Genomic DNA, 18492 nt, shown 5'->3' on the forward strand with positions numbered 1-18492 from the left:
CGGAACTCGAACCGGCTTGCAGCCGCTGCGGCTTCGCCTCCGTCCGGCTGCGGAGCGCGGCTTTACCGCGGATGCGGATGCAGCCTCCGCCGCACGGCAGGAAATAGACATGCATGTAAATACGTAATTTTTTTTTTTTTTAAAGGCTGAACAATCTGATGTGTGTGTGTGTGTGTGACACCAACCTGTACGCGCCGTTCCTCAGCATGGCGAGCTCTGCGTCCGCGGGAAGCCGGGGATGGAGTGAGCCTGGAGACCGGAGAGAGAGAGAGAGAGAGAGAGGGAGGGGAGGGAGGTGGAGAGCAGACTTGGAGATCCTTGCAGCCAATGGGGTGCCGAGCGTGTGCGCGTTTTCTTTTCAACCGTGCACGCTTGAATCGACACACACACACACACACACACACACTGCATGACAGTATCAGCGCATGATGCCGATGAACCGCCCCCTCGGTGCAAGCACGGTGATGTTGTATATGTGTGTGTAGGTTGAGTTTGCACAGGTGGGAGCAGGTGTGTGTGTGTGTGTGTGTGTGTTTGCACTGTGCAAACACTCGTGGTATTTGAACGAATCGAGCCGTGCGCCTGTCAGACTCCCGGCGCGCCTCCCGGATGGCGGACTTCCACGCCTGCCCGGTGAGCGACTCCTACAAGCGGATCCTGCTGCCGCTGAGCTACGGCCTGGTGTTCTCGCTGGGTCTGGCGCTCAACGGCGCCGTGCTGCGGTGCGTGTGCGCGGGGACGCGCCGCTGGAGCAGCACGGCGGTGTACCTGGCCAACTTGGCGTCGGCGGACCTGCTGTACGTGTTCGCCCTGCCGCCGCTCATCGTCAGCAACGCCATGGGCGACGCTTGGCCGTTCGGGGACGCGCTTTGCAAAGGCGTGCGTTTCTTCTTCTACATGAACCTGCACTGCAGCATGATGTTCCTCACCTGCGTCAGCGTGCACCGCTTCCTGGCCGTGCGTTTCCCGCTCGTTTCCCTCAGGACGCGGCGGCGCGCCGCCTTCGCGTCGGGCTCCGTGTGGCTCCTGGCCGCCGTGGAAATCCTTCCCACGCTGGCTTTCGCGCACACCGGCGCCATCAACAACATGACGGTGTGCTTCGACATGACCGACCCGGCGCACTTCGGGGCGTTCTTCCCCTACGGCCTGTTCCTGGCCGTGGCGGGCTTCCTGATCCCCTTCCTGGTCGTGGTCTCCTGCTACTGCTCCATGATGCGGGCGCTGCGCCGCGGGGCCGGGGGCGTCTCCCGGTTGCGCGCCCGGTGCCGGCGCACCCTCCTGCTGGTGTGCGCCGTGTTCGTCCTGTGCTTCGTCCCGTACCATCTCACCCGGACCGTCTACCTGTTCGTGAGGGTCTACATGCCGGGACGCTGCCACCTCCTCAACGTGGTCATGATCTCCTACAAGGTGTGGAAGCCCGTCGTCAGCTTCAACTGCTGCGCCAACCCGCTCCTCTTCTTCTGGGGCTCCGGCAGGCACCGGCAGCAGCTGCGGGCCTGGTTCTGCCGGAGGAGGAGGAGGAGGAGGGCGGTGCAGCCCGGCATGCTGGACGGAGGCCCCCGCAGGGCCCTGGGGTCAGGGGTCCCCGTCGGCTCGCTTTCACCGTGAGGCTTCGCCGCAACCCTCTCGCGTTGTCCTTTTCGGGAGGAGCGATGATTGTGAGGGCGTGGAAGATGCAAACGGGCCTGCAGGAAGGCCCCAGAGATTGAACCCAGAGCCGGGGTCCGAACTGCACCGGGATTGTCCTCCGCCCTGCAAGGGGGTCCGGCTTCTTCTTCTGGTCTCACTTGGTCTGCTTGGGTTTCCTGCTCCGGGTTCCTCCCAAAGTCCAAAACTGTGCAGGAGAACCTAAACAACCAAGGCTTGTGAATAACAGGGCGAATGGTTGTAGTATAGACACACACACAAACACACACACACACAGTCATCGTCATTCACACACCATATAGACTATATGACAATGAATGGGTGTGTGTCTTTATATGATGTGTGATGGTTGTGTGTCAATATGCTGTGTGAATGACAATGAATGGGTGCGTGTGTGTCTTTATGACATGTGAATGAGAGGGTGAATGGTTGCGTGTCTACATAGTGTGTGAATGGTTGTGTCTCTATATTGCGTGTGTGAATGGTTGTGTGTCTCTTTTGTGTGTGAATGGTTGTGTGCCTTTATATGTGTGAATGGTTTTGTCTATATATGGTGTGTGAATGACAATGAATGGGTGTGTGTCTATGACGTGTGATGGTTGTGTATCAATATGGTGTGTGTGTGCGTCTTTATGACATTTGAACGAGAGGTTGAATGGTTGTGTGTCTCTATATCGTGTGTGTGTGAATGGGTGTGCGTGTGTGTGTCCTTAAGACATGTGAATGAGGGGGTGAATGGTTGTGTCTCTATAGAATGTGTGAATGGTTGTGTGCCTTTATATGACATGTGAATGGTTGTGTGTATATGACATGTGAATGAACGGATGAATAGTTGTGTGTCTCTATGCTGTGTGACTGACAGTGAATGTGTGTGTGTGTTTATATGCCGTAAATGAGAGGGTGAATAGTTGTGTGCCTCTATGGTATTTGAATGAATGTCTATTTGTTGTGTGAACGGTTGTGTGTCTTCATGTGATGGACTTGCGACCGGTCCAGGGTGAGACCGGCCTCTCGCCCAATGACAGCTGGATCGGTTGCGGCCCTCGGATAATCAGCAGATAATGAATAAACCGATTTGAAAAGAACGGCAAAGTTCCCGTCGATGCAGATAAAACCACGTTGCGATATAAAGGTAAATACCTTCAGCTCATTAATCTGCACTGAAATATAACAGATGGATTTATCCTGATTGGAGCTTCGCTTTAAGACGATGAAGTATCAGCCGATTTTTGAGGAGGGGAAAAAGAATAAACCTTCAAAAACAACGAGTCGCTCCCACGCACTCAACCCCACAGCTGACTTGACATTTCAGAGAGCTGTTGTCCTCCAAGCAGCGCTGCAATACAGGAATGTGCGGCGTGTTTTGTCTGCTTCTATAAAAAGGCTTAAAACTTGATGATGAAAAGACCAGGATGACGTCTTTGGTGAAAAGGCACGGCCGCCCATCTCGCCATCAAAAAAAATCAAGACAAATGAAGGTTATAAATACCTTGCAGGTAAAAAAAGAAATATTTCATTGTGGTTTTTTTTTTGTTTTGTTTTTTAAGGGGTTGGGCTATTTTGCAAGTGACCCGGTTTTCAGAGCGAGTTGTTCCGGAGCTGCAGGAGCAGACAGATGAATGAAGGGCATCATTTCAGCACACTCCTGTGGGCAAGCGATGACAGATGGGTGTAACAGTGGTCTGGAAGCTGAGAGAGAGAGAGAGGGAGGGTGAAATAACAAGGATGGAGTGAAGGAAGGGGAAGAAAACACATTTGCAGCAAACTTGCAACCTGCGTGGCGTTCCAGGCCGTACCGCCTCTTTAAACAAGAACAACCCGTGTTTTAAGATTACTGGCTAATTGAACTGATAACCATTCTGATCCTGAATCTAATCACCAAATATTACAGCGCACGTACCTGCGTTCCCAGCCTGGAGAGGTAGCGGTTGCGTAAACCGAAAGCAGACATTGGTGTTTGTCTGGCGACTTGGCCTTCTGTCATTTTACTCCGCCGCCTTTTACCCCTGCAGCGATAACAGCGTTCCCAACTTTTAACTCGATCGCTCCGTGACACAAGACTGCGGAGTGTTTCCGAAGCATGGGGGAAAAGAACAAAAGGGTTTGAAAATAAGACCGCCTGCAGAGAATTGTATTGCCTTTCCAACACGTTTAATTACATGCCATTGTCCCATGAACAAATCAAAAGCGATTAGGTCTGTATAAAAAAAAAAAAAAAAAAAAAAAACAACAAAACTGCTCAGGCGATAAAATTAAAGTGATTTTCACTTTGACAAAAGTCAGTAACGTCTTATTAATAGTGCAGCTGTGAAATAGAGGTGTTTTTTTTTCATCCGGGCAGAACAGTAAGCACTGTTTATTCTGTGACTTTTTCCACGGTAATGGGAGGTAGTGAAGGCGGCTCATCCAGCCTGTGACCCTGATAACATCCAGGGAGACGCGTCTCCCTTTCTTATTCCCAGGCAACGTTCGCTGACAATCCTGGGCTGAACTTCTGACAAATCAATACGTCAAACTTGATTAATTAGATAATAAAAACATCGGTTGTGTGTGGAGTAAATCGCTTAAAAAAAAAAAAAAAAAAGTCACTTTAAAGGGAATCACCACGTGGGTGAATGCCATTAAAAGCCTCTCTTTATCATTATAGTGGTTCAATACCTGATAATTATAAGAAATATATTTTTTCTTTAAGGCCCCAAACCAGCAAAGAACGATCCAAAAATGTGCAATTATGATTCAAGCTGGTCATCAGCATGCATGATTGAAACTAATCGCAAGATGCTGAGGAATGAGAAACTGTGTTTCATGATTACTTTAAAAAAAAAAAAAAAGATATGTACACAGGTAACTAAGATTTTGCCATTAAAAAAAAAGTAGAAAATCTGTATAATTCATTAAAAAAGTTGACACAATTTAAGTGTAGTATTTCTAAAGGAATCCCATAACCGAGAGATGCATTAGCGGTCAGATTAAGTAGAATTTGCATGGAATATAAAGGCTGCTAATCCAAGAAGACGCCGGTCCAACTTCTGCTGAACAGTCCTGACGTTTGAGATGCTTAAAAACACACTCAAGCATCTCACGTTTCTTCCGTGATAGCAGACGGAGGGTGGAGGGTGGAGGGCGGCACCGGAGATCGGAGACCTGATAACGCGTCACGGTTTCGGCGCGTGAAAACGAGCGGGATTCCTAATCTGCCGCTGTGTTGACCTGGACGTGGAACAGCTATTGTTACAGGCGAGCCAGGCGGTCAGTTCTGGTGGGAAGAGTCACAGATGTCGGGCGTCGGGCGGAGGCAGAGGCGCGGTCCCTCCCCTCGAGGTTGGACGGCGTAGCCCGCCGGCTCTGACGCCCGGGACCTCATCATCATCATCATCATCTGGAAAATATCCAATACAGCACGGACCCACAAATTAGTTTGCACTCCCAGATAGCGACGAGTGGATGAAATGTGTGGACGGATGAAAATATATGGATCCTGCCCACTGTGACGACAGAGGTACATAAAGACGCGCCTGCACTTTGTTTCCGAGCTACAATCCCCGTAAAACTCCTGCGTCTTTGCTGGATTTCAGAGTATATCGACGAACACGCGAGTCGAGAAAGCCTGGTTGGTTCCTGGTAGTTGGTGAGTTCAAGCTCCTCCACTCACACGACTATTCTTTATACAAACATCCGGAACAAAATTCTTGTTGAAATCTTCTTGTCTTGGCAAGTGGACTTGAATTTCTTCAGTTGAATCTCTAGTTGGCTCCTTCATCCTGTAACCCGCTGGTCGCCAGCGTCTCAAGCACGTTATGTCGCGTGGAAACGATTTCAGGGAGACTTGACCAGATTCTGGGACTTGAAGTCACATCTTGCATAATTAAACAAGATCCCTGATATAAAAAAAAAATAATAATAATCATAAGTAATACTGGTAGATAGGGTTTTTTTTTGTTGTTGTTTTTTTACATTGTTTACTCTTGAAATGTCTTTGGTATCAGGGACTTGAAAACCTGAAAATAATTTGTATTTTATTTGAATATTTGTGAGTTATATGCAGAAGTAAATTCATTCATTAAAAAAACACAAGCATAATTTTCTAAATTTTTCTTTAGTTTCTTCTCTCTGATTGGGGGTGCATCTCCCCCCCCATCACAAAAGCATGCATACTGAAATGAGACAGAACGGTTTGAAAAACAAATCATTGTCCCATTTGTTATTTGTTCATGTTTTAGAGCTGAATTCTGATAACACAAAGACATAAGAGGACACCGATGGCGCCAATGGCCACTAGGGTTTCAGCTCGCCTGAATAGTCTCTGGTCCTAATTCTATTACCCATGTTCTGACAAGTTATGCTGCCTTCCTTATTTTAAATCTTTAATATCATGGGTCCCAGAATCTGGTCAACTCTCTCTGAAACCATTCCCACTCATGCAGAACATGCTTGAGACGATGGCGACCGGTGGGTTTCAGGACGAAGGAGCCAGCTGGAGATTCAAGTGAAGAAATTCAAGTCCGCTTGCCAAGACAAGAAGATTTCGATGACCTGGAAGACTGAGAACGTCCACAGATCTGAAATAAAGTTGTTAGGCGGTGAGTCGGAAATGGCCACCGAAACGCGACCCGCGAATCTCACGTGAAAGCACCGATAGGCCGGCTGCCCGCCGCAGAAAAACAATTAAAACCTGCACCATTATCAGATATTATCGCCCTGAGCACCATTCAGTTTGGGCACCGGCCTTTAATTTGTGAACGATAACTCAAGGAAAATGAAATCAAACCTAAACTGTTCATCTGGGATCCCCAGCTGAACCTCCGCGGCAAATCTGGAGAAATCCTTTCCTGAGCTGTCCGAGAAGTCACGGCCACGTCTTTGCCGCTTTTGAAATACTGACAAATATACTGCTCAAAAAAATAAAGGGAACACTTGAACAACACAATGTAAACTCCAAGTCAATCACACTTGTGTGAAATCATAGTGTCCACTCAGGAAGCAACACAGATTCATTTTGACTTGTTTTAAGGACATTACATCAAAGTTGGATCAGCCTGGAGTTTGTTTTTACACTTTAATTTTGAGTGGGATTCCTAATCCAGACCTCCATGGGTTGATACAATTGATTTCCATTGATCATTTTTGTGTGATTTTGTTGTCAGCACATTCAACTGTGTAAAGAGCAAAGTATTTCATAAGAATATTTCATTCATTTAGATCTAGGATGTGTTTTTTAAGTGTTCCCTTTATTTTTTTGAGCAGTGTATTTCCACCGAAAAAAAGATGGAGAATTACGGCCATCGTAGAAAACCGTTTGGGATTCGACATTGTGATACTCAAACATGGATTATATTTCTATTTAACTGACAATAGCAGAGTCACCCAAGGAGACGTCTGGGTATAAAACGAGTACTGGAGCTGATATCACAAAGTATGCTAGCTCACCTGCCGATGAGCGGCGTCGCCGTGTTTTGGAGATGCTCGCCTATCTAACGGCGGAGAGGTCGGAGAAGCGGCCATAAAAATAGAGGGTCAAACTACTCACTCTGCATCTGACGTGGCCTCTTTCAGGGCTTTGGCTCTGTCCGCGGCCGACCGGTTCAAATCTCCTCCTGCAGAGATTAAGAAGTGAACGTCGGCGGACGTTGAGAAGCGGGGCTGCTCTCGGAGCAGCTCGGCGACGTGAGGAGGAATCACAGGAGATCCAGAAGGATCCTCCGGTTCTCTTACCTCGGAGGAAGTCCACAAAGTAAAGCAGCACCACGGCCATCAGTGCAACTACGAGAGGGAAAAAAATAAGATCGGATACATTTTATCGATCCCCAAAGGGGAAATTCTTTTGTCACGGCAGCGTAAGAGTTACATTAGCAATAAATATGAATATAAATATAAATTGAGAGACAATTAGAAGATAGCAAAAGACATCAACAAATAAATAGACAGTAGAGTGAACAACAATATCAAGGATAAGAGCAGACGAAAAAGGCAGCAAAATCAACCGAGACATTCTTTTAAAACGGCCTTACGGGAAGTTACCGTCGCAAAACACACAGAAAGGAAACAAAAAAAAAAATAAATACTGACTGCAGATGCAGGCGCAGAAAAACACTTCCAAAAAAAGGTATCCTTTGTTGTCGAGGATGGCTCCTGCTGCCATGGCGATGAGAGCCAGACCCAGGTTCTGGATAGACTGCATGCTGGGGGGGGGGAAGAGGATCAGCTCAGTGGTGAAAACAAACCCGCTTAAATGATCAGTGAAAGGAAAGAGCGTGAGAAAGTGGATACGTACAAGCCGTAAGCCGTCCCCAGCTGATGCTCGGGCACCACGAAGGCCACCATGGGCCACAGAGCACAGGCCAGCAAGGAGTAGGACACGCCCAGCAGGGACTGGAACACATGTGGGTCCAATTATACGACAAATATGTACAATTCCTCGAGTCGGGGACGAGCCGTGGGTCGGCAGATCGGAGGAGGAGGAGGTTTGCGGGTGAAACAAAGGAGACGATAACCAACGGACACCTGCACCGCATCGCGAGACAGGATACAGACAGGCAAAACGGAATTGTTACCATGGCGATCCATGGATTCCAGAAGGTGAAAGCCAGCATCATATGAGCGGCGAGGGTGGCGACCACGGCGCAGATGACCCAGACCACGTTCCTCCCGGTCTTGTCAACCATGAAGCCCAAAACCGGAGAGGCAGGGGCCGAGATGATGTACACGATGCTGGGGAGACAGGAGGCGCATCGGGTGATCGATGCATGTAAACATGGCGTACATGGAGTTACCCTTAGATGTTTTGAAAATCTTCTTGTCCTTCAGGCTTTTCTCTTCAGGGGTCACCACAGCAAAGAAACCTTCTCCATCTAACCCTTTTCTCTGTGTCCTCCTCTTCTCTTTGGGTCTTCCTCTAGACCTCCAATTCCAGTCTACCAATATATTCACTATCCCTCTTCTGTCCATGACCGAACCATCTCAGTCTGTCTTCTCTGACCTTCTCTCCAAAACATCCGACATGTGCCGTCCCACTGATGGACTAATTCCTGATCTTCTCCATCCTGGTCACTTCCAAAGAGAACCTCAACATCTTCATCTCTGCGACCTCCAGTTCTGCCTCCTGTCTTTTCTTCAGTCACTGTTTCTGGTCTCACCACTGTTTCCGCCACCTTTCCTTTCATTCTGGCTGACAGTCTTCCATCTCTTCGTACCCCTGACACTTTTCTCCACCCATTCCAACCTGCTTGAACCCGTTTCTGTGCCTCCTTTCCACACTCTCCATTGTTCTAGACCAGGGCTCGGCAACCTTCAACACCCAAAGAGCCATTTGGACCTGGTTTCCACGGAAAAGAAAACACTGAGAGCTGCAAAGATAAAGATACCACGGTATAGATTGCTTTTTCATATTTTGCCAACCTGTGATTGAAAGTCTCGACAAATTGACGGCATCCTTGCCGGTGCACCGGCTTCCGCGAGTGCGACTTATTTTGTGCGTCGAAAAGTAACAAATATCATTCTATTTTAATATTTCAAGATCACCACAATCTTCCAATTTAGAACTTAAACTAAAAAAAAGGAACTCACACAAATAAAATACACTTCAATGAAATAGTTAAAATTTATTTTCCCAAGCCACTCGGAGCCGCGGTGTAAGGATGTAGGTTGCCGCTCCCTGCTCTCGACTGTTGGCCCTAAGTTCTTGAAATCTTCCAACTTCTCGATCTCCACTCCCTGTAGCCTCACTGTTCCACCCGGGTCCCTCTCATTCACACGTGTATTCTGTCTTGTTGCACTGACCTTCATTCCTCTCCTTTCCAGCGCATACCTCCAACTCTCGATGTTCCTCAACCTGTTCTCTGCTATCACTATAGATCACATCGTCATCTGCAAACGTCATGGTCCATGGAGATTCCTGTCTCCATGGACGTCATCGGTCAGCCTGTCCATCACAACTGCAAACAGGAAGGGGCTCAGAGCAAATGCTTGATGAAGTCCCAGCTCTACCTTGAGCTTCCGTCACACCTCCCCACTGTCTCACAGCAAGCATACATGTCCTGCACCAGTGTAACATACTTCTCTGCCACTCTAAACTTCCTCATACAAAACCAGAGTTCCTCTCTCTGCACCCCTGTCATATGTCTTTTCTGGGTCTTGATGAAAATATATAAGTGAAATGTGAAAAATGACTGCTAATAAAAAGTTTTTTAACTGCCATTACGCGTGCACTGAGCCACACTTTTACCTGAAATACACTTCTCTGCCAAAAACGGACAAATCTCCTCACTGAAGCCATCTGTAATATTGTGGCATTAAATGACTAAAAAGGGAATATGATGAGTGGGTGGTACATTTAAATATAAAATCAATTTTTAATAAATCTGACTATGGCGTTTCTGAGAAAACCGAGTCTGGCTCAAAGGGGGTTTCTAAGTGTTGTACGTTACTGGAGGTAAAAGTCCTTCAGGTCTGGACTCCCGCTGCGAGTTACCTGTTGACAGCTCTGGCCTCGGCGGGGGAAAAGTTGAATTTTTCAATGAAGAACACCCTGCAAAATGAAAAAAAAAAGCGAGATGGTGGGACTCATCGTGCAGGGCGACACCTCACCTCGCACCACAAGGAGAGGAGAAATCAATCTGGCATTTATTACTCTCGGCAGCATTTGAGGAACAACTATTTGCTCTGGGAGCGCTGACCCTTCGTCGGGGAGGGGAAAAAAAAAAAAAAAAAAAAAAAAAAAAAAATCCATGCCAGTTGCTAAGTGACTCCTGAGTGCCTTTCAGTGACGGAAACACAGGTTTCGATAGCTTCAATTGCTTTCTTTTATCGCGGAGCCATTTGTCAAACCCCTTTCCATTTCTGACCACTACCTTTGTGGTCTGATGATAATGCAGCTTCGTACGGTGTCATCACTGAAATCATAGTCATTTAATGAGCCACGCTCAGAACATCACTCCCGGCACAGCATGAAGGACAGAACAGCAACACCTCTGCATTCACCACATCAAGTATTGAAATACCTTATTTCAGATATAATATGTGTTGATAGTGTTTTGAGATAAATCTGCCAGATTAAGTGAGTGCTTTCATACATTTTCATATATACTTTGAGTGGTCACGTCTTGTCAGAAATGATGCTTGCTTTCTGAGCTGGTAAATAACTGATTGACGGTGGGGTATTAAAAGGCGAGGCACGATATTTGGGCCATAAAGCTATAACACCCCCTTCAGGTGGTTGTGTTTTGGATGTTTGTCATCTTCCAAGTGACACATATTTCTCACTCGAAAAAATTATGTATCCTTGGACCCGATTCCTCCAATGTTACGGATGAGGATATATACATAAAAAAATTTAAAAACAATCTAAGCAACTCAGAATTTTTTTTTTTTTCATTATTTCAGTGATTAAGGGATGAAGTAATTTTTGCATTGCTGTGAAAATGTCTTGATACCAGGGAACAGGGTGTAGAGGTTTTAGTGTCTTGTTGAGAGAAGCATCTGGATATTGACCTTTAAGTTTACAATTAAAACAGTAACCTTTCGACACTCATTTGCGGTCATATGTTTTAGGTAATTACCACCATTTAAAATCCCTTTCCTGAAACGGGCGGCTGTCCTGTGACCCTGCTCTCTAAAAACCACCAGGATGCTCCCAAATACCTAATTGTCATTTTTATATTGTAACTTTAAATAGAACAGCATAGGGTGCTATTCATTTGCCCTTTTTTTGGCAAAAGATTTCCCAAAAAGGACATTTTTCATTAACTCTTGGGAAAAAAAAAAAAAAAAACACCACCTCCTTTGTGTAATGGTCTGCAAAAGCCATTAGGGATTTTATTTTGCTACAACTTAAAATGTTTGCACATTACTTGCAATGTCAATTTATAACAAAATATCAATACTTGGCTTCTGCGCATTAGCCGGGTGTTTTCACGATAACACACACACCTTTGGTTGTTTTTCGGGATCTCTCTCACCAGGTGAGGACAGAGAAAGACCGTTAATTATCATAAAACCACAAGTGTGTGTGCGGCGCTGCCATGTAGCCGCCGCTCCTTCGCGCTACGGTGACTCACTCCTGTGACTCACTGTCCCTTGAAGAATAAAAGTGGTTTACGACACAAGCTAGTCCGGCGCTAGCTTGTTCCCAGTAAAATATTCCCTTACAAATTACCTCTTAAATTACACCGGTGAGGCAGTGTCCTTCTTTGCTTGAGGAGCGTTAAAAAAAGTAAAATAAAAAAAGAAGACGAGGAGGAGGAGGAACCCGCGTGATACTCACTGTCCCAGTCCAATAAAGGGGAAGATGGCCACATAGTAGCTCACGCAGATGACGAAGATGATCCACAGCGGGAAGGGGAAATCTTTCACATCCGTCAGCTTAATTACTTCGCCTAACAAGCAGAATGAATACACACACAAAAGAAAAAAAAAAAAAAAAAAAAAATCGTCTTTCTTTTAAAATTCCAACCACTTGTTAAGACGCTACTAGTTTCAAAAGGAAGCATGAATGTGCACACATACATTTATCTACGCTGCCAATCTTTATAGAAAAGAAGCAGAGCCTGACGGGGAAAGTGTCGAAGCCCCAAAGATGACGGGTTAAATATGCATTTAACGGGGATAATCTCGACAAAAAGCTACACACTTTGTTGGTCTCCGCTTTATCTGCAGCTCTTTGTGTATGTTGGACACGTGGGAAAGAAACGACATGGGTGACAAACCTCACCTGTTCCGCCTTGCTCCTTGTGCAAGATTCTTTCCGCCCTTTTGTCGAGTACCCCCAACACCAGGGCACAGATCAATGAGAAGATGCAGGTGAGCCCCGCTGAGGAGGAAGACAAATAAATAAATATGTGCAAGATATTAACAGTTAAAAGATCCTGGGAGCTAGCACCAGAGCGCCTGATCACCACTTATGGAGGCCGTGTTTCCACATAAAAGTGTCTTCAAATGGTCAGACGAAAATTGTGTAAATTGTGCAGCCGGTGCGGCCGAAATATGGGAGGAAGCACAACTGAAAGCCGCGCAAGAAGCAGAGGCGCCGTTTTCCCCTTTAAGGCTGGAGAAAACTACGAGATGTGTCATTTCCTCTAAGTCTCGTGATTTATCAGTAGCAGCCAGCAACATTTTGAACTCCTTTTACCACTTCGTTGTATCTGCTGGAATTGTTATCTGAGATCATTAGTCAAGGGGAGAGGATCTAGTATCTGCGCCAGAGATAAAGATAAAGACAAAGCACAAATGACTGCAAAGTCTTTTCACACACGGTTTGATTTGTCGTCCTCCGATTAACACTTCAGTAACATTTATATTTCTCGCAACGGACTTGGCTTCGACTTCAACGAACTGAAACTATCACGGCCGGGAGCTCACGCAAACGTTACGACGCCGCAGCCGTTGACTGGCATTGTCTCATGAATTCAATTTGTCCGTTTAGAGCGGTCCCTCGATCGCGCACACTGATGAGAGCCCGGAGGAGCAAAAAAAAAATTAGAAAGGTTGCAAAGTCAAAGACCATCACCTCTATTTTCCCCTCCATATGGATCAGAATTATGGGCTATTTGCAACTATTTGCACCGCGTCGTGTCTTAACTGTTGCACATTTGCTTCTGCATACTTTACCTATCATGAGCGAGACCCCGAGCGTAGTGTGTCCTGCAGGGCCCAGGAGCCCAGTGACTTTGCTGTACACCCAGCTCATGATATTCATGTTGACAGTGCTGCCCTGCAGACAAATGGGGAGGTCAATAGGCTCAAAGTCCTCACACATTCTGCATACCAGGAGCCCTTCAACTCTCACGGACGCCGCTGGACAGGCGATGTCCTCACCAGGCGAGCCATGCTCAGCTGAAGGCCAAACACCAGGTTGAGTTCTTTTCCTTTAAACCAGTTGACCGCGTACGTGTTCTGGGCCACGGCCAGGGACTCTCCTCCGATACTGACCGACAGATCGAAAAACAACGGACTGATGATGAACTCACAAACATAAATGGCTTTTTTCAAATATCCAATGCTGAACTTTTGACATTCTTGTAAATTCACACAGGTTGTAATTTTAAGCGGTGTCTCGCTGTTTATTTTTAGGCACTTTCTTATAAATTTGGGGCTATTCCTTGTTATTTCTTGTTAATTTACAGTGATTTCATGCGAGCCTCTGCCTCATTTTCTCATGATTTGTTTGAAAATACTGCTAGGGATATATATTTACAAAATAGGTCTTACATTGAGATGAGAACAACTTTATTAATCCCGAAGGAAATTGTTGTGCCAGACTTTCACATAAAAAACATAACAGTAATAGACAATAGTAGAAAGGAGGAAGAATAAGAAATATAATGAAATATGAATTGTCTTAATTGTTAGCAGTAACTACAAAGATTGAAGATTCCCTGCGGCTGAGGGAAGAGGAATTAAAAAGTCTGATAGCCTTAGCCTTATATTTAGTCATAGGGTCTTCTATTGTTGACATGGAAAAATACGAGGGAATCCAAGGGGATACATAAAGCGTCAACTAATATTGCATATTTTTGATTAATGAAATAGTCCTTGGCAAAATCATTCCAATTGTTTTATTGCCTACCCAAAGACAAAGCGCCCGGCCTCCATCAGCCAGAAACGGTTCACCAAAGCCCCGGTGGCAAATATTATCTGTGAAGAAAGAAAAGTAACACTCAAATGAATTCAGTATCCCCTCTTGCATGTCATAGACTTCTATATCATACAGTATTCATGACTTTTTGTGAAGTTAGATTGTATAGTCTTTTTCTTCGGGCTTTTCCCTTCAGGGGTCGCCACAGCAAATCAACCTTCTCCATCTAACTCTGTTCTCTGTATCCTCCTCTCTCACTGCATCCGCAGTGTAGGGAGGAAAAAAGTGTCTTTATGTATGAATGATCGATAGGATAAAATAGTATTAATATTATGAAAGAAAAGTACTAAGGATTACATTTATAATAAAAAAAATAATCCCACCTGTCCAGCACAGACAAATAGAGAAAAGATTATAGTTCCTAGCCTGGGGAGAAAAACAAAACATAATTAAAAAAAAAATTTGGACAGCGCACACACAAACATATATTTAGTTCTTGTTTTTCCATTCTGTTGTCGATTCTTATCCTTGATGTTGTTGTTGTTCACTCTACTGTTGATTTATTTGTTGATGTCTTTTCCTATCTTCTGATTGTCTCTCAATTCATATCTATATTTATATTTATTGATACTATAACTGTGACCACTGATACAACAACTGCTGCTGTGACAAAAAAAAATCCCTATGGGGATCCATTAAGTTTATCTTATTCAAAACAGTGTACTTCTGGTACCTGATTCCAAAGACCCTGTCAATGAGGAACCCCCCGAAGAAGCAGAGGACCACGTTGGGCCAGGAGTACCAGGCGTAGAGCTGCATGAACTGTGCAGTGCTCAGGTTCAGGTCCTGGTCGTGTCAGAGTCAAAACAGCTCGCTTTCAGTTTCACAATCATCTCCTGACACTGGATATACTTTTCATGCTTTGTGGCCATGAAATGCAACAGTTGGGATTGAGTTAAACCGGGTTGGACTGGGAGTTCAAGGCCCACCCGGGGTTTCCATTTGAGGGTCACACTTTATTTTATCCTGATATTTTCTGGCAGTATGAGGGGTTTACCTGCAGGACATGGGTCTGCAGAGCCGCCGGGTTGTCATAGCAGAAGTAGCTTCCTGCAACACATGAACTTGATGAGCAGCCAAGCTAGTTCCGGGTCGGTCACATGTCACACGCCCAAGCCAATAGGAAGTGTTAATTTTTACCCGTGCGAGTGAGTGTAAAAACACCCCCCCACCACCACCACCACCACCCAAAAAGAAACAAAAAAAAAAACATGACGGTAACTCAGATTTAGAAACAGCTCACCGAAACCGAGGAAGCACATGAACGCCAGGACAACTATCCGGTGAAGGAGGTGGCTTGGGTCGCAGATAGCCGGCAACGAGGCGCCGGCGGTCGCGGTGTCATCCTCCTCCTCCTCAGCCAGCAGGTCCCGCCGCTCGTCGGCGTCCGCCATGTTGGCTCTACCGGAGGCACTGGTGGGAAGCGCGAGTGCGGAAGACGTCATTCGCTGGTCATGTGACCCGGGAAGGCCGGTCATGTGACCCAAGCCGCAGCTGGCGTTTCACGTGTTTGTTTGGAGAGCATGGATTATTGAAATTATTATTTTTATTTCTTTGTCTCAGTCAAGCAGGTTTCGATCATCCTCAGGTATTACTGATGTTTATTTAATGTTACTGTCGTGTTCGGCTCGGTTTAGCCGAGGGTGGTTATTTCTGAGGTTTTTCTCTGTGCTTCTTTGCGCTGTGTTTTTCTGTTCTGCATAAATCACATTGCGTTTGAAATCATCTCCAGGTGGTCATGGACACCTGAAACACTTTGGACGGACGTATGCAGATTGAAACTTTATTTTAAAAAGCCATATTTCAACATATCGTGCACAGCTTTAATTAGGAAGTGAAATTAAAGGAAGGAAATAGTATCGATTTTTTTAATTTAAACGCGTGCATTAAAATGATTGATTCTAACTCCTGAATATGCACATCTCATAACTTTATTGAAATGGTGCACTGTCACAGCATGTATTGACTTTGACATTGCTTTCAAATTAACATAAAATAAATTAACTTAATATGAAAACTGAATCGATTTGCTGCGAGTACGCATTTGAGCCACCGTGAACGTCCAGCGCTTTCTTTCCCCCCCAGATTCACATCTTGCGCTTGAAATTTAACTCCGGCTGTCTCAAGTCTAGTGTGCATTTTCCTGCAGTGAAGTTTTGCAGGATTCTCCTCGGAGTTGATTCATCCGCGTCTCTGAGACATCAGCGCCACCTAGCGACGACTGTGGGAACTACAAGGGGTTCCTTGTAGTTTTAATTAATGTCCAAAAATCTGTTTTTCAAGGTAAGTTGTTTTTTCAGTAAATAAGACATGCATTTATTGCATTCAGTTAGTTCTGCAGCATTTAAAGATAACATATTCTAGCCCAGCCTTTTGGAGTACAAATGATCATGTTCCGGGTTATGGTAATTTTAGTTTAGCTAGCCCAAGTTGGAGTAGCTAGCTGTGATAGCTAGCCCCAATGTCAACGATGTGCAGTTTAATCTTTTTGATTTTTATTTTTTCCCCCTCTCTAACAAAAACAAACAAAAGGCTCAATTAAAAAAAACAAACAAACAAAATAAATCAACGGCCTTGTATACGTTCAAGATTATTTGCTCTGTCGAGTTAATTGATCGACTAGATTTGCAAGCTACTTGAAATATTACGCCAATATCTGTTGATATCCCTAAATAACGTTGTGTGTTAGAAGTGTCTTATTTCTGCAAAGGGCTTGCAAAATATTAACATCAAGAGTTAGGGATATGTACATTATTTCTGGTGGTCTTCTATGCATTTTTAGATAGCTGTTTTATCTCTTTGCAGAAGCAGGTATGCTGTTCCTCTTTCCTCTTCCCTGAGAATTGACCACACAAGATGAAGAGGAAATTGAAATAGTTCCTGTTCTTGTTTGGTTTTTGTAGAAATATTTCATTTTTATGATATTTCAAAGGTATAGAAAATGAAGTAATACTTTCAAAAAAACCAGCAACATCCGGGTCACATCTCAGTTCTCCATGAACTGATGTTAAAAACATTGTTTTTCTGTAACTGTCTTTTGTGGCCAGGGTCTCTGCTGTGTCAGTTACCATGTCTGAGGTAAATTTAAAAACTAATAAAGTATGAGTTACGCATAACGTATTTGTCTGCCTTCTGTAGTTCAAACAGAAACCCTTGTTTTTGTGAACTGAGTTGCAGTGTGTTGGTTGACATTCAACAGCTGAATGTAACCACTCACCTCTTTAAATGCCTGATATTACACTTTGTAATATATTGTTTCGATTGCAAAGCCAAGGTTTTCGGTAACAGATCCACGCTTCAGTTCCCGAGATCATTTTCCATCAGGGGAAGTGGTGTCTAGAACAAGTAAGGATCGTGAGAACACTTGAGAGGACACCTGGACGTCAGCTGCACATTGCTGCAGAATTTGCCAAAAACTCTTAACTATTTCTGATGTCTTCTGAATAACGTGAAAAATCCACGTATACCGCTCCAAGGCAGCACATGCTTTCATTTTGCATTTCCTGTTTGAATATCAGGAGAAAGAACAGGAACACATGATGCCATGCACTCCCACCACCACCACGTCCTGTTCTGATAATGGCCTTTTAAGAAGATGCCTTCAACCCCAAAATATACCTAAATTATCAGTTTCACAAGTGCCGTTAAAGACGGGAAATTGAATATCTATATATTTAGAGCAGGATGATAGCTAATGAAAAGTGCTGAGAGACAAAACACTGCTGTGTATCGTGTACGTAACAACCGATGTTTAAGTATAAATTAGCCGCAGAGTTTCCAGTGTATGTGAGAGTTAAAGCTAAAGGAAAAATAAAATCCAACCACCGGCGGTTCGTTTCCGAGTAGCGTGTGATGATTTAGGGGGTTTCAGCTGCCTTCAGTCTGGGTATATAGCAACAAACCGCATTGTCCCACAACATATTTCAAGAATCACTAACCCACCAATGTGTTTCACCAAATGCTTCAGAGTGAAGGTTGTTTTTCACATTTAAATTTTTATTTATATCATCTGTACATTTTTTTTTTTCTCCCCCAAATTAAAATTCTATATATACTTGCTGTCCTGGACGTTTGCCACTTCTGATTAAAAATAACAATCAATTAACAGGAGCACTTAAAAACTTAAAAATAGGTGCCTTTTTTTTTTTTTTTTTTTTTGGCAACAAATTCATTTCATTCAACCTTTTGAAACAAGACACATGACCTAGATGACTAAG

At 44.7% G+C, this 18492-nt stretch overlaps 3 protein-coding genes and 1 long non-coding RNA gene across 7 annotated transcripts in view; 2 read left to right on the forward strand and 2 right to left on the reverse strand.

Moving 5' to 3' along the window:
• LOC147224512 (uncharacterized) overlaps nt 1–352 on the reverse strand; it is a 96073-nt gene extending 95721 nt beyond the window's left edge. Inside the window, exon 1 of the mRNA XM_086164276.1 lies at nt 186–352. Within this exon, the coding sequence (XP_086020402.1) occupies nt 186–208 (23 nt within the window). The 5' untranslated portion in view covers nt 209–352. The remainder of the gene's footprint in view (nt 1–185) is intronic.
• On the forward strand, nt 179–4231 carry LOC147224513 (P2Y purinoceptor 6-like). The gene has a single exon (XM_086164244.1). The coding sequence runs from the start codon at nt 610–612 to the stop codon at nt 1606–1608; it is 999 nt and encodes a 332-aa protein (XP_086020370.1). The 5' UTR covers nt 179–609; the 3' UTR covers nt 1609–4231.
• Nucleotides 3277–15684, reverse strand: mfsd1 (major facilitator superfamily domain containing 1). 3 transcript variants are annotated; one of them, XM_086164243.1, is made up of 17 exons: nt 15519–15684; nt 15273–15325; nt 14949–15061; nt 14599–14641; nt 14207–14274; nt 13456–13564; nt 13249–13351; nt 12353–12451; nt 11906–12017; nt 10115–10171; nt 8199–8355; nt 7919–8016; nt 7714–7826; nt 7360–7407; nt 7175–7241; nt 3548–3653; nt 3277–3336 (listed from the first exon to the last, which is right to left on the reverse strand). In XM_086164243.1, the coding sequence occupies exons 1-17, from the start codon at nt 15667–15669 to the stop codon at nt 3277–3279; spliced, it is 1557 nt and encodes a 518-aa protein (XP_086020369.1). In that variant the 5' UTR covers nt 15670–15684. The 3 variants fall into 3 exon arrangements, with proteins under 3 accessions (XP_086020369.1, XP_086020367.1, XP_086020368.1); XM_086164241.1 differs by lacking the exons at nt 3277–3336; nt 3548–3653 and adding an exon at nt 3782–5026; XM_086164242.1 differs by lacking the exons at nt 3277–3336; nt 3548–3653 and having other exon boundaries at nt 7103–7241.
• An 81-nt stretch (nt 15685–15765) lies between these two features.
• Nucleotides 15766–17300, forward strand: LOC147224515 (uncharacterized). Of its 2 annotated transcripts, none has more exons than XR_015107483.1 (3): nt 15766–15863; nt 16425–16558; nt 17081–17300. It is a non-coding gene; the product is annotated as an uncharacterized LOC147224515 (long non-coding RNA). The 2 variants fall into 2 exon arrangements; XR_015107482.1 differs by having other exon boundaries at nt 15788–15863; nt 16361–16558.
• The last annotated feature ends 1192 nt before the right edge of the window (nt 17301–18492 follow it).

This window comes from Fistularia commersonii, chromosome 18 (genome assembly GCF_037954325.1).
Source record: "Fistularia commersonii isolate RoL2024-O1a breed Wild chromosome 18, RoL_Fcom_v1.0, whole genome shotgun sequence".
NCBI classification, from domain to species: domain Eukaryota; kingdom Metazoa; phylum Chordata; class Actinopteri; order Syngnathiformes; family Fistulariidae; genus Fistularia; species Fistularia commersonii.